This window comes from Epinephelus lanceolatus, chromosome 17 (assembly GCF_041903045.1).
Source record: "Epinephelus lanceolatus isolate andai-2023 chromosome 17, ASM4190304v1, whole genome shotgun sequence".
Lineage (NCBI taxonomy): Eukaryota > Metazoa > Chordata > Actinopteri > Perciformes > Serranidae > Epinephelus > Epinephelus lanceolatus.
Window position 1 is genome coordinate 42,635,727 of NC_135750.1, and position 16,630 is coordinate 42,652,356.

At 40.5% G+C, this 16,630-nt stretch overlaps 1 protein-coding gene across 1 annotated transcript in view; it reads left to right on the top strand.

Annotated features, from left to right (window-relative positions):
* ndst2a (N-deacetylase/N-sulfotransferase (heparan glucosaminyl) 2a) overlaps positions 1-16,630 on the top strand; it is a 133,620-nt gene that overhangs the window by 87,443 nt on the left and 29,547 nt on the right. The window contains exons 11-12 of the mRNA XM_033613204.2: positions 4,658-4,832; positions 5,019-5,189. Of these exons, the coding sequence (XP_033469095.1) occupies positions 4,658-4,832; positions 5,019-5,189 (346 nt within the window). The remainder of the gene's footprint in view (positions 1-4,657; positions 4,833-5,018; positions 5,190-16,630) is intronic.

A 16,630-nucleotide genomic window follows, 5' to 3' on the forward strand; every position in this document is an offset into this window, starting at 1 on the left:
ACAGTAATGATAATAGATTACAACAACATTAATTTAATTAATAATATTACAATAATAACAGCTATTGTGGTACAATATGTTGTAGGTATATATTCATATATGATAGTATATGTATGTGACAATAATCATATGTGTATAATGACAGTAGAAGTATGACTAATGATAACAGCGGCAGTAGGAGGCATCAGGCAGGACCACGGCAGCAGCACAACCACACACATCACACCATCCAGCCACCGCTGCGATATGAGTTAACCTGCGAGACAGTGGAGCACAAAGGCTCCGGAGAAGATGCCGAGTTAGTGACATGCAGTACAGCCGAGTTAGCATGATGCAGTATCAAGTCATGAGTATTAGTAAAGGAGAGAGAGAGAGAGAAGGTGCTCGGTGTATTATAGGAGGCCCCCCGGCAGACTAGGCCTATGTCAGCCTAACTAGGGGCTGGTCCAAGGCAAATCTGAGCCAGCCCTAACTATAAGCTTGATCAAAAAGTAAAGTCTTAAGTCTAATCTTAAATGTGGAGACGGTGTCTGCCTCCCAGATGATTCCACAGAAGAGGAGCCTGATAGCTGATGGCCCTGGCTCCTGATCTACTTTTGGAGACTTTAAGGACCATGAGTAACCCTGCATTCTCAGAGTGCAGTGTTCTAGTGGGATAATATGGCACAGTGGCGGCTGCTGGTCTTTCAAACAGGGGAAGCTCACTTTAAGTTTATATCATAGAATTTATCATATTGTAGCAAGGCAGTAACTTATAAAAGGAACGTTTAATTGAAGCCGTTTTTCAACCACACATGCCATAGAACCACAGCAAAACACACCTCAGAGATTTTCAAATGGGTTTACAAATGGTGAAAATGAGCTATATGGCTTATGGAAATAAGGAACTCCGGACAGCACTCTGTCAGAAGACTCCACTCGCAAATATCCGCATGGGACTGAGCTCGAAATGCGACAATGCCATTGTGTATTTCAAAAACGCTGTCAATCACAAAGGGGTTCAGCCTTTTAGACAATTCCTCCAATCATCATGCATACACCGAGCGTTCTCTCCCGCCTACTGGTCCATTAGGTCCCAGGGAAGCTGAGCCTCCCTGGAAGTGACGATTTTGTCGCATTTATCCAATGAGGCTTTGCTGCATGAAAAAAACCTGCTCAGCGCTGTCTCATAAGAATGCTTGGAGGCTCTGCGTCCAACGTGCTGACACGGGAATGTATGACAGGGAGGTCACGTTTGATGATAAACAGTCGTTTGAACATCATAGTCATGATGTTAAACGCATCCTAGCGCATGTTTAATGCAATGTAAATTCTTATTTTAATGTAAATTCAATAGTGCATATTTGAACCATTTCTTCTATGAAATTTTAGGGGAAGTTCAGCCTCCCTTGTTGTCTCAGAGCAATCCCCCCTGATACGGCACTATGAGCTCTCTAAGATATGACAGAGCCTGACTATTTAAAGCTCTGTAAGTTAGGAGTAGGGTTTTAAATTCAGTTCTGGATTTTACAGGGAACCAGCGCAGAGAAGCTAAAACAGGAGAAATGTGATCTTGTTTCTTAGTTCCTGTGAGCTCACGTGCTGCTGCGTTTTGCATTAGCTGCAAGACTTATTAGAGCTACCTGATAATAGGGAATTATGATAATCCAGCCTAGAGGTAACAAAAACGTGGACCATTTTTTCTGCATCTTTTTGGGACAGGATAGGCCTTATTTTCACAATATTACACAGATGAAAAAACGCAGTCCATGAGGTTTGTTTTGAATGGGTTAAAATATAAATCTTGGTCAAATATTACTCCGAGGGGTCTTACGGTAGTGCTAGAGGCCAGAGCAATGCCATCCAGAGAAACTGTATCATCAGATAAAGAGTTTCTGAGGTGTTTGGGGCCAAGAACAATAACTTCAGTTTTGTCTGAATTTAACATATGGAAATTGGATCTCATCCAGATTTTTATGTCTTTTGGGCATTTTTGAAGTTCATTGATCTCTTTCTCCTGGTTTTATTGATAGATACAATTGTGTGTCATCCACATAGCAATGGAAATTTACAGAGTGATTTCTAATGATGTTACCTAAGGGAAGCATGTATAAAGTGAACAGAACTGGTCCGAGCACAGAACCTTGTGGAACTCCAAAACAAACTTTAGTACGTAGAGATGATTTATCATGAACATGAACAAACTGAAAACGATCAGATAAATAAGATTAAAACCAGCTTAGTGCAAACCCTGTTAGACCAATTAAATGTTCCAGTCTCTGTAACAGAATTTGGTGGTCAATTTTGTCAAATGCTGCACTATGATCTAATAAAACAAGTACAGAGACGAGTCCTTTGTCTGGAGCAATCCGAAGATAATTTGTAATTTTAACTAGTGCTGTCTCAGTGCTATGATGCACTCTAAATCCTGACTGAAATTCTTCAAATAAATTATTACCGCAGAGAAAGTCACATAGCTGGTCTGCAACTACTTTCTCAAGGATCTTTGGAAGAAAGGGAAGATTAGAAATTGGTCTATAGCTGGCTAACACCTCTGGATCCAGGGTGGGCTTTTTTAGAAAAGGTTTAATTACAGCTACTTTAAAAGACTGTGGTACATAGCCTGTTAATAAAGATATATTTATCATATCTAATATGTGAGTGTTAACTAAAGGTAAGACTTCCTTAAGCAGCCTAGTTGGGATTGGGTCTAAGAGACACATTGATGATTTAAATAAAGAAATCATTGAGGTCAATTGTTGAAGAGAAATCGGGGAGAAGCTATAAAAATATAGGAGGTCATGAATTTTTTCCTCTAATAGTTAGAATTTTGTCATTAAAAAAGCTCATAAAATCATTACTGCTAAGGGCTAAAGGAATACAAGGCTCAATAGAGCTGTGACTCTCAGTCAGCCTGACTACAGTGCTGAAAAGAAACCTGGGGTTCTTATTTTCCTTTATTAATGCTGAGTAATAGTTTGCTCTGGCATTGCGGAGGGCCCTCTTATACGTTTTGAGACTGTCTGCCCAGACTAAACGAGGTTCTTCCAGCTTGGTTAATCGCCAATTCCTTTCAAATTTTCGCGATATTTGTTTTAATTTTCAGGATTGAGAGCTGTACCAAGGAGCAAACTTTCTTTGCTTTGTTAACTTCTTTGTAAGGAGGTGCTACCACGTTGAGTGTTGTTTGCAGCGAGCTTGCAGCTCTATTGACATGACCAATTCGGGAGAGTTTAAAGTCAGTATGGGAAACCTCTGTTACTGAAGGACATGGTATTAAATTTAACGTCGATGCGATCATTTACTTAAATTTTGCAACAGCACTATTTGATAGACACCTATAGTGAGTGTTGCTGAGTGGCATGTAATCGAGTAGAAAGAAATACGTCAGAACTAGATCGAAGGTGTGGTTAAAACAGTGAGTGGGTTTATGTACACTCTGACTGAAGCCAATGGAGTCTAATAATCTGATAAACGCAGTAGCCAGGGAGTCATTATCAACGTCAACATGAATGTTAAAATCACCTACAATAATAACTCTGAAAACTCTAAAAAAAAAAACCTCTGAGAATTCAGATACAAATTAAGAATACGGGCCAGGAGCATGGTACACTCTAACAAATAGAAGTGGCTGGTCGTTTTTCAGGTCGGATGTAAAAGACTAAGAACAAGGCTTTCAAAGGTTATGCTCTAGTTTAGATTTAGGGCTGATTAATAGACTAGAGTTAAAAATGGCTGCAACTTCCCCTCCTCGGTCGCTGCCTCGAGGAATGTGGGTATTATTATGAATGGGAGGAGAGGATTCATTTAGGCTAACATATTCATCTTGACACAACCAGGTTTCAGTGAGGCTGAGTAAATCAACATGATAATCTGATATTAATTTGTTTACTAACTCTGCTTTAGATGATAGAGACCTGATATTTAACAATCCACATTTAATTCTTCTGTTTTGCCTTTGTGTCACAGAAGAGGTTTTAATTTTTATTAGGTTTTTATGCACAACTCCTCTTTGTTTAATTTTAGATTTAGATAATTTACAGTAGGTGGTCGGGGGACAGACACCGTTTGTATAACTCTGTGGGTGTGTAACTGCATTAGAAGCTCAGAGAAGCGTTTAAGACTGCGACTCTGATTCCTGGTCTCAACTCTGGGTTGTCAGGGTTTTGAATTACTAATAAACTTGGCCAGGTTTCTAGATATAAGAGCAGCTCCATCCAAAGTGGGATGAATGCTGTCTCTCCTAATCAGACCACGTTTTCCCCAGAACGTTTGCCAATTATTAACAAAACCCACATTGTTTCCTGGACAGCCAGCGATTGAATGTTGACATGTGGCTAAACGTCTCATCAGTGGTCCGATTTGGGAGGTGTCCAGAGAAAACGACAGAGTCAGACATAGTTTTAGCATATTCACACACCGTGGCAACTTTAATTTCAGTGACCTCCAATTGGCGTAACCGAAAGTCCTCAATACTTAGTCACAGCCTGAACACAACATGTTTCTTTCTTTTTTAAGATGTTGCCTATATTTACAGGAATTATTTGGCTCGACCGCAGTGAGTGAATGTGGCAACTTCCTGTTTCAAAATAATTTATTATTTTGTGTTCAAAACACATTTAGTGTTCAAACTATGTACGAGGTTTTGATGTAGTCTTGGTATATTTGTGATCCCCAGGTATATGGACTTCTTCCCATTCCCTTCCAATGTCAGCACAGATTTCATGTTTGAAAAAAGTGCCAACTACTTCGACACAGAAGTGGCACCTAAAAGAGCTGCTGCTCTGCTTCCCCGAGCCAAAATCCTGGCAGTGCTCATCAACCCGTCTGACAGGGCTTACTCCTGGTACCAGGTAAGAACCACCTCACACATCCAGTGCTGTGTCACACTGTACAGGCAGTTAAAATCTCTTTACTGTCAAACTTAATTGGTGTGTGTGTGTGTGTGTGTGTGTGTGTGTGTGCGCGCGCGCGCGTGCGTGTGTGTGTGTGTGCGTGTGCGTGTGCGTGCGTGTGCGTGCGTGTGTTAATGACCACAGCATCAGAGAGCCCACCAGGACCCTGCAGCCCTCAACAACACTTTCCATGCAGTGGTAACAGCTGGCCCCACTGCCCCCAGGGAGCTGCTGGCCCTTCAGAGACGCTGCCTTAATCCTGGGGCTTATGCTCTTCACCTGGAGCGCTGGCTGCAACACTACCAGCCCAGCCAGGTAACACACACTACAGCACGTGCACATTAGTGTGGTGCAGTCTACAAGAGCTGGTTTCCATCCAGATATCTTCACATGATGTGTCAAGTTAGACAGGATGAATAGAAATGGTATGTTATTATTAATGCTTCACTTCACAAAGCATATTTGTATTGCCTTCATCTGAAGTGATTTTTTGTGTGCTGACTTTGTGGACTTGTTCTCTGCTAAATGGAAATATTTTTTTATCAGAATAATGCATATTTAATATGGGGTTAGTTCTATAATGGGATTGCTCTAATTCAAAACTATCTAACTGAACTCACTGCACCATGTGAAAAAACAATATCAGCATTATTAATCATTTAGGTAAATTGATTGATTGATTGATTGATTTGATTTTTATTTATTTACGTGTCATGCCACAAGTGGCCCATCCCACACTGGATTACATGACACCAATGAAACACAGAAAAACATTTCATGTGACTTCCGGTACACATAACAAAATTAAACTTTACATAACCACAACAAAACATAATCATCTGTACAATGCCCTATTTCTTTTAACCCAGGCCTTTTCTATAAATTCTGCAAATAAAAATGTTTTATGTTCAAATAACCATGCCAGCAAATCTGTATCCTGTCTCATCTCTTCCACTTCCAGTTTGTTAAATAACTGCACTCTTAAATCATGATAATATGGATAATACAAAACAAAATGAACTTCATTTTCAATTTCATTGAGAACACATAAAAAACTGTCATCCTCATTTGTTCCAACCCAACGTCCTGTTTCAATATGCAGAGGAAGAATACCTGACCTGAACTGGGCACACAATGATCTTCTCCTCTTAGACAAATTATATTTAACATAATTCTCTACACCAAACTCATTTTTAATCCAACAGAAAATTCTAAGTTTTGGTTTGTTCCAAACCTCAACGGGCCACTTCTGTTTTAGCTGCTGGAAAACAATCTCTTTAATCATTTCAGTATCTACCTTCTCCCTATGAATATAAGATTCCTCAAAACCTGTCTTCTGAAATAATGTGTGCATATGTTCAGCCCAACCCATCTGCATGTCCCACATTAACATTTTCTTACAAAGTCTACTGTCACTCATACCGAGAAATCTACATAATCTACACATACACACCACCCATCGAACTTCGCAAGGTTCCCAACCCATATCTCCAGTGTTTGCGTGCATACTTATTAACTCCTAAAAAATACCTAATAGCTCTTTGATGGACTTGCTCACATCTCTTCTGTTCTTTATAGCCCCATACCCCAGCAACATAATCCAACACTGGACAGACACAGGCATGACAGAGTTTAGTGTAGGAAGAGAACCCCATATCTCTTAGGCTGGATTGCACCAACAAGGTTTAATTTAATCTAAGATTAGCTCTAATCAAAGATTAGTAAAACTAGGTTTAAAATGAGTTAATCCAGGTTTAAAATTAAGCAGAGCGTGCGTACGGGGGTGTGTGTGTGTGTGTGTGTGTGTGTGTGTGTGTGTGTGTTTGTGTGTGTGTGTGTGTGTGTGTGTGTGTGTGTGGCGGGGTGAGGCCTACGCCTATTTTTTCTTCTCCTCTCCTCCCCATCCCTCCAATTTCGATGATGATGATTATTATTATTGCTATTATTATCATCTCTACTAGTATATTATTGTTATTAGTAGTATATTATTATTATTAATACTGTTGTTGTTATTATTACTATTATTATTATTATTATCTCCCATCCAAGATGATGATGATGATGATGATGATTATTATTACTACTACCACTATTATTATTATTATTATTGTTATTATGGTTATTTTACTATCGGTTCCTTTCGAGCCATAATACAAACACACACACACACACACACACACACACTCACTCAATCACTAGTATTGTTGCGTCATGTCATGTGTCTTAGTGTAACCGTGTCCCACCTGTCTTGTTTTGTCATGTTTGTTAAGCATTAATAAATAAAAAAAAATAAAATAAAATAAATAAATAAATAAATAAATATGCAATTAAATATATAGGCTACATCGGAAGCGTGCTGTCAGGACCCCGGATTTATATAAAAAAAAGAGGGAGACTGTTTCAACGGGTGCTTTTCCGATTAAACGTTACATTGTTGCTAGCTAGCAAAAACATTAGCCTAACGTCACTTGTGACAGATCGGCTACGTTACTATGGCTCGGCAGAGAAGCTCAAACTTTTCCTCCTTTGAAAAAAACTTGCTGACCAAATTAATGGAGCAATATGGGCAAATAATAGAAGACAAGAAAACGGACAACAGCACGGTGAAAAAGAAAGATACTGCTTGGCAACAACTGGCTGACAGTTTTAATGGATCGACCAGAGTGAAAGAGAAAAGAGACGTCGCTCAGCTTAAAGCTTGCTGGAAAAACTTAAAAACAAAAGCTAAAAAAGATGCGGCGACTGTGAGACGAGAGATGTTCATCACAGGAGGAGGTCCTCCGCCAAAGAAAGATGATTCACTGGCGGAGAAAATCAATTCCCTCATCCCGCAGCAGATGGAGCCATTACAAAATCCGTATGACGACGACGGCATCTTGGAACAGCTCACTTCAGACTCACCCGGGGAAGATGGTAAGTAATCCAGTCACGCTTTACTGACCTCAGTCAATAATCAGTTATTATTTGGCCTATCCAATTAATTTGTTTTTTCGCCATATATTTTGGTTTATGTTTTGATAGAGATCGTTTTAACACTGCAGCCAGTGCAGCAAGAGGAGCATCTGCAAGACAGTGCTGCTTCCTCTTCTTTATTGTCATCATCATCCTCATCTGATTTGAACAGCTGCAGGAGAAACAAGCGACCCTACGTGACACACCAGGAAATTTTGGTATTAGAGAAAGAGAAGATTGAAATGGAAATCGAAAATGCCATATTACAGAAAGAAGTATTAAAGCTGCAGAAGGAAGTGTTGCTGCTGAAAAAAAATAAGATGCTTACTGATAGTTTCACCCTTGATGCCACTTTTTTTTTTATCATAAAATGAGAATATTCTACAGTGATTTAACATGTAGCCTACCTCCATTGTAAAATGAATGGGAATTAAAAAATGATCGCTATCTGCACTGAAATATTTACAAATAAAATAATTTAAAAATAAAATTTCTTCAAATTTCTATTTTTACTTTTCTTCAATGTGTATCTTCTCTGTGCTTCACAGTTTGAAAAAGACACTTGTTGACAGGTCAAGCTACTATTAGTTTATTGATATTGCTTAAAGCAGTATTCAACCAGACATAGTTGGCAGTAATTGAATTATTATGTGGAAATAGACTTTTCACCACAATGTCAGCAATTTTTTACAAAAACATTTATTTAATATAATTATTCAGAAAAGTGGTTCTGTATTAGAGTTTGCCTCACAGTATTCCCACTTGGATTGGCATTGTGCTCCTGGTTATCCTCTCTGTCCTCTCTGTCCTCATGTAGGTCCTCATCAGCTTTAAAGTGTAGCTCATCTCCACGCCTCTTTCCAAAGTTGTAGAGAACTGCAACTGCGACAGTGACGGTCAAGGTGGTGTCCAGCTTTGTGCGCAGTCCATCTTTAATGCAGGGAAACCTTCTTTTCCATGCTCCAAAGAGTTGTTCTATCACTCCTCTGGCTGCAATGTGACGGGAGTTGTACCTTCTCTCTGCTGGTGTTTGAGGGTTCAGAAGTGGAGTCATCAGGTATGAGCGGCATGGATAACCATTATCCCCAAGGAGATGGCCCTCATAAGCTTGGTTCTCGAGGATGGCACAAAGCTGACTGTTGTCAAAGATCCTGCTGTCATGAGTTGATCCTGGCCAACGTGCTACAATGTTGGTTATTTCAGATTTTTGATTACACACCACTTGAACATTGATGGAGCAGTATCGCTTACGGTTGCGGAAAAGCTCTCCATTCACACCACCAGGATTCTGTATCAGGATATGTGTGCAGTCAATAGCACCCAGCACCCCTGGAAATCCAGCTCGCCTATAGAAACCAGCAGCTGTTTCCACTGTTGGAGAGAATCGGATGTACTGGTTCTTCAGAGATGCAATGGACCGAGACACTCTGCTGACAATACGGCAAACAGTTGAGTTGTGTAGACCGAACAGGTCTCCATCCACTCTCTAGAAACAGCCAGTAGCGTAGAACCTCAGGGCAACCAGGGGTTGTAGCATCGGTGGTACAGCTGCATTTCTGTCACTGCCATGTTTGACAGTTGGTCCAGTCTTCCTGTTCAGCTCCAAAACTGTTTACTTGGTAAACCGGTATCTCACCAAAAATTCCTCTTCATCATAAAATTCAAGAGGATTGAGCCTGTCTCTCAGTTTTCTTCAAGGAACTTCATTATTTTGCTCTATCCACCTCAAAAATGCAGCCAGTGTTAAAATTAAACCTTCCCAACTGTCAATTTAAAATTAATTCTCGATCACAGTTTAAACTGGAGTTTAAAGTTCTGGTGCAACAGAATTAAATTTAAACTTGGTTTAGGGGAAAAATTAAACTGAGGTTTAAAGAGAGGTTTAAATTTAATCTGTCTTAATTTTAAACTAGGTCTAAAGTTTGGTGCAACAGAATTTAAACTTAAACCATGATTTAATCTGATTTTAAAGTTAAACCTTGTTGGTGCAATCCAGCCTTAAAGTTCTTATCTTAGCAATGACTCCCCCTAGAGCCCTCCCAGCAGACTCAGCAAGCACCGTAGTACCTCTAACAAAACTCAAATGCTCATCGAGGTGAAAACCAAGATATTTATAAGAATCTGTATATTTCAGGCATTTTTCCCCAAAATAAAACTGAAACTTACTTAAAGTCTGTGAAGGCGGCCTAAAGTGCATTATTTGGGATTTTTTGACATTTATTGAGAGTTGCTATTTTTTTTTTTACACCAAATACTAGCAGCAGTGAGCAATTTTTGTAGATTTTCCTGTTTCTGCAAGTATAACAAAATCGTCTGCATACAAAAGGGCACTCACAGTTTCCTCACCACATCTCACCCCATATCCTAGTTATTTGATAACATTAACAAGATTATTTATATACACTGCAAATAACGTAGTTGAGAGAACATCACTCTGTTTTACTCCAACTGTTGTAGGAAACCATCCTGTCCTTTCATCATTTACCCTGACACAGGCTTCTGGATCACCATAGATTTTCGTCACAGCATTAAAGAATTTACCATTTACTCCAATTTCCAGTAGTTTATACAGTAAGAGATTTCTATTTACAGAATCAAAGGTCTTCTGGAAATCTATGTAACAGACAAAAGTAGGCCCACCCATTTTTAATCTGTTTGAGATAACTGTACAAACAGTATGAATGTGATCAACACAGGCCCTTCCTTTCCTAAACTCATTTTGTTCTTCAACCAACACATTTGTCTCTTCAAGAAAAAATTGGAGCCTCTCATTGAGTATAGAGGAATATAATTTATACAGTGCTCAGTAAATTTATTCCTCTATAATTTAGGGGTACTCGAGGGTCGTCTTTATGAGATTTTACTATGGGGTTAATAATCGCTCTATTCCACAATGAGGGCAGAGTTTCCAGATTAAAGCACCTTTTAAATAAGCAATGTAAGATGTACAACAATTTGGGAGACTTTAATACTTCAGTAGGAATCTATTCAATGCCTGTAGCTTTTCCGACCTTTGCTTTAGATACTGCACTTTGAACCTCTTCCAGTTTAATTTCATCATTTAGATAAATAATGAAAAATGATTTCCTAATTTTGATATATCATTAGGGACCGAGCCCGAAGGCAGAGGACTGCTCACAGAGCAGTCCTCGCCAAAGGCGAGGACCCTATTGTTTTTGGTGCGTTTATTATTATTCTTTCTCCCGCCGCCTCTTTAAACTGGAATTTGACCCCCTAAACATGCTCAAAAACTCACCAAAATTCGCATGCACATCAGAACCGGTGAAAAATTTTAGAAAATCATGACATTAACCCCTAAAGTGCCAAAATGGGCTCTCTAGCGCCACCTAGGCACACAAAAATGGCCCCCACGGCCTGTAGGAATGTCGTAGAAACATGAAACCAAAAGTGGCGTGTTCGTCTCATGAAGGCCTAAAAATCACGCGCTGACACCCCTGACCTAAATCCAACAGGAAGTGAGGTATTTGCCCTTTCAAAGTAAGATTTTGCCTTAAAACTGCCTTTCCTAAAAAATCTTCTTCTCATACACTGCTTATCCAATCGGCTTCAAACTTGCACAGATGACAGATCAACTCGTTCTAATCAAAAGTTATTCGTAACTTTTTCATTACTCGCTTAGTTTGGATTTTATGGCCTCCATAAGGTGAGATGTCAGAAAAACGTCCTGACGATCTTCGAAAGCTGTCCCATAGGAAATGAATGGCAGCAGGGGGGAGAAAGAGACCAATCTTAGGGCTTTTTCTAGCATTTACAGCGTCTCCATACTTTGTGTTACAGACTCCATTCCAACTCTCAAATGTTGCCACAGGTCTCATCTATTCACTCATGTTTTCATCTTTTTCATATCTTTTACCGTTTTTGATCTGTGCCTCTCAAAGTACCATGAGCAAAAGTGGAGAAATTCTCAGTTTACAATGGGTGTGTATTGCACGGAATGCTGTGAGCTAGAGTGGAGAGGGCTCTAAAAATCGTCTAAAACTTTTGTCTTTAACTCGCTGCCATGGCCACAATTTTCACTGTACAGACACAATTTATACCACAAAACGTAGGAAAATTTGTCCAGCTCACAGATATGTTGACATGGAATCTCTCACACGTACACATTTTTTGCTGAGTGGCTCCAAAGCGAAGGGAGCGCTGATTTTTTTCTCATTCACTCCCATGTAAACTCAGAGGAGAAATTTCTGGAAACAGCTGGAGTGCAACACATTTTAAACTCGCTCCCCTGACCACATTTTTGACTCGAGAAATATAAAACGCGACACGTGCGTTCACGAGACGTGGCTGTCTCTCAAAATCACTTTATTTTCTTGCTTGGACCAACGGTTTGGGTATGCGAAGCATTTGTTCGAGGAGTTAAATCCCTTTATAAACAGCCTTTGGTGATCTGCTCTCCTGACGTGTCTGTGTCTGCCACAGGTGCGGGCAAGTCATTAATCGCCATGACAACGGCTGCACACACAGACACAGCCACAGGGTTCTCTGGTCTGTGTGTCTCACAATCTTTAAAGGACAGATTACAGCAGCAGAAACTTCATTTGAAACAGAACACACACATTATTAACCCCTTCAGTGCCAAAATGGGCTCTCTAGCGCCACATAGGTGCACTAAACTGGCCACTGCAGCCCGTAGGAATGTCGTATCAAGATCAAACCAAAACTGGAGTGTTCGACCTACAAATAACACGCTAACACCCATGACCTAAATCCAACAGGAAGTGAGCTATTTGCCCTTTCAAAGTAAGATTTCCCCTCAAACGTGCTCTTAAAAAAAACACATCTCCTCCTACACCGTTTATTGTATCGGCTTTAAAGACGCACACATACCAGTTCAACTGCTGCTAAACAGATCTTCTGTATAACTTTATCTCTCTCATGATCACATTATTTTGATGATTGGACCAGCGGTTTGGGAATGGGAAGAACTTCTTCGAGGAGTTAAATCTCCACTAAAACAGGTCTCTCTGTGTTCTGTCTCTCTCTCTCTCTGCTCTTCTGCCAGGTGCACCTACTTGATCACCATGGCAACCGCTGTCACACACAAACTCACAGAAACATGATGTGTGTGTGTGTCTAAATCTTACATGCAGACATGACAGGGGCACAATCTCCATTTTAACCCTTTAGGTGCCAGAGTTTATTGAGGAAAATATTCCATTTTCATTTCAACATTTCAAAAGGCTGTGGCTTGAAAGTGGTGAGAGATAAAGGCATACTGTAAATGAGAAAAATATTCATCATGACCCAAAGTTTGTCATGGCATTAAATTAACTCATCTAATTTGCATATTGTAACGTCACTAGGCGACGGCCATATTGGATTTCATACATCTCAGTAAAACAACATTTTGAACATATTTACACAGTAAATTTATTTTGTTTTGTGTTGTTTTTGTTGTCTCTTCCTCAAAATAAAGGACGAGGAATCTGATGGGAATAAATTCACTCATCTAATTTGCATATCGTGACATCACTTATCCATACCTACAGCTACAGAAAGCATTCAAACATCAAAACGTTCAGCTCTGTAAGGATTTTCTGATGTTTGTGGCAACATGTTTGATATTTCTAAATAATTCACAGTGACAACATAAGCTGGGGGCCGAAACGGGCGTGAGTGCGAGGTCCCGCCAAACGCTGCTTGCAGCTTTAATTTTCAATTTGCCCTTTTATTGAACAAACATCTCTATAAAATATATCATCAAACTCATTTTCATCAGGTGTAAACAGTCCTTTAAATTCATCTTCCCACTTTTTCATTACTAATGACTTTTCATAAATCACAGTACCATCTAAACTCAATACTTCCATTGATATTTTCATTGTTTGTCTGGGTCTCAGTTTATTAATAATAGATTAGATCCCTGGCGAACAAAACTTTCATCCTGAGGGATTTCTTCTGCTCCCGTGCCCTGGATTTCTTGTGTGTGACAGAGACTTGGATCGGTGCTGGTGAGTCCAGCGCTCTGGTTGAGCTTTTACCTGCCGACTGTTCTTATTTTAACTCCCCGCGGACGTCGGGTCGTGGAGGAGGGACGGCGGCGGTTTATAAAAACGTCTTTAAATGTAAGCAGTGCACCGTCTCATCCTCAATTTCCAGCTTTGAAGTGACTTTATTTGAGGTGGGTCGCTCCGACCCGGTGCTGTGCGCTGTCATATACCGACCCCCCAAATACAATAAGGATTTTGTTAATGACTTTTCTGGTCTTCTGACGGAAATCATGCCGAAGTATGACCGTGCCATTTTTCTTGGGGATTTTAATATTCATGTGTGTTGTCCTGATAAGCCGTTGGTGAATGACTTTTTAAACCTTATTGATTCTTTTAATCTGGTGCAGTGTGTGTCTGGTCCCACACATGAACACATGGACACACATTGGACCTCGTCCTCTCTTATGGTTTATTTGTGTCTAACTTGGAGATCTGTGACGATGCGATTTCTGATCATATGCCTGTTTTGTTTGAAGTTGCTTTCTCCTGTGCCAATGTTAAATCTGGTGCCACTGTTCAGCGCCGTCGGCTTTTTAACTCTTTTACTGCCGGTCAGTTCTCCGTGGCTTTTAATCAGCTCTGTGTCTGCCCTGCCTCTGCTAACACAGAGGAGCTCAGCTCCTGGTTTAACTCCTCCTGCCGAACCATACTGGACTCTGTGGCTCCAATAAAAACTGTGTTGCCCAAGGCTAAAACTGAGCCATGGTTCAATGAGGAAACCCGTGCAGCTAGACGGGAGTGCCACAAAGCAGAGCGGAAGTGGAAGAAGGACAAGCTGTAGGTTTCCCTCCAAATCCTAAAGGACTGTTGGCGCTCCTACCAGAACACTGTTAAAGAGACCAAAAGGAAATACCTGTCAAACCTCATTGAGTTAAATCGTCATAACCCGCGTGTGTTATATAAAACCATTGACACTGTTCTTAATGCCCCACAGCCTGTCAGCTTGGAGGCATCTCCTGACATGTGCAATAGCTTCCTGCATTTTTTTATTGATAAGGTTGCTACTGCAAGGGCTCTCATCTCAGCCCCTGCATCTGACCCCTCTGTCCCTGTTCCTTGTTCTGCAGCTCTTGATAAGTTTGAACCTGTGTCCCTATCATTTTTAGAAGAGCTGGTTGGCCATATTAAGCCATCAGGTTCTCCCTGTGACGTTGTCCCTCCTGGTTTCTTCAAAGTAGTTTTCCCTAGTACAGGGCAGTCGGTTCTGGCCGTCATCAACAGCAGTCTGTCCTCTGGTGTTGTTCCCCCGAGTCTGAAACATGCAGTGGTCCTTACTTAAGAAACCTGGCCTTGATGGCAGTGTGCTGGCCAATTTTAGGCCCATCTCTAAGCTGCCTTTTATCTCCAAAATCTTAGAAAAAGTTGTTCATGCTCAGCTAAAATCGTTTTTAGATGAGCATAATGTCCTGGAGATCTTTCAATCAGGCTTTAAAACCCTGCATAGCACCGAGTCGGCTTTAGTAAGAGTTTTTAATGACATCCTACTGGCAAATGACTCTGGTGACCATGTGATTCTTGTTTTGTTGGACCTAACAGCGGCTTTTGACACCGTGGACCACAATACCCTAGTGGCTCGGTTACGCCACCTAGTGGGCATCTGTGGTACCGCACTGGAGTGGTTCAAATCTTATCTGGCTGACCGAAGCATGAGTGTAAGCTTTGGAAACTCAGAATCCAGCTCTGCTCCACTGCCGTATGGGGTTCCACAGGGGTCGATTTTAGGGCCCCTGCTTTTTTCTTTGTATTTACTGCCCCTGGGATCCATCCTGAGAAAGCATGGCATCTCTTTCCACTTCTATGCTGACGATAGTCAGATATATGTGCCGCTAAAAAAGAAAAATGCCTTCTCACTCATACCACTTCTGGCATGTTTTGAAGACATCAAAGAATGGATGGCCTTGAACTTTTTAAATTTTAATGAGAAAAAAACAGAAGTGATGGTGTTTGGTCCCAGTGGCCTTTGTAAACCTCCCAGATTTTTTAAAGCCAACAGTCTCAAACTTGGATTTTAAGATGGACAGTGATTTTAAATTGGATCGGCAAATTAGCTCTGTAGTGAAGCCCAGCTTTTTCCAAATTAGACAGCTGGCTAAGGTGAAACCTTTCCTTGCACAACAGCACTTTGAAACAGTAATCCATGCCTTTATTACATCTCGGCTGGATTACTGTAATGCACTTTATTTTGGAGTCAGCCAGTCCTCCCTCGCACGTCTCCAGTTGGTGCAAAACGCAGCTGCACGACTGTTAACTGGAGTACGTAAGAGGGAGCACATAACTCCCATCCTGGCCTCCATCCACTGGCTACCTGTGCACTTTAGAGTCCATTTTAAGGTTCTTTTATTAGTTTTTAAATCTTTACATGGTCTGGCCCCACCTTACCTCTCTGAGCTTCTTCACCCCTACGCTCCTGCTCGGTGCCTCAGGTCAGCTGATCTGCTGCTTCTGGAGGTGCAGAGGTCCAAACGGAAGCTCGGAGGGGACAGAGCTTTTTCCGTTACCGCTCCTAAATTGGGGAACGAGCTACCCCTCCACATTAGACAAGCCTCCTCACTGTCCATTTTTAAAACTCGTCTAAAAACCCATTTTTATTCCTTGGCTTTCAACTCCGCATGAGACTCTGTTTCTGTTTTAGTGTTTTATGGTTTGTTTTATTTATTGTTTTATTGTTTTTAAATTATTTTAAAAACAATAAACAATTATTTTAGTATTTATTTCCTGTTAATTATTTTATGTCCCTGTGTTGCTTTGTCTATTTATGTACAGCACTTTGTTTCAGCCGTGGCTGTTTTAAAG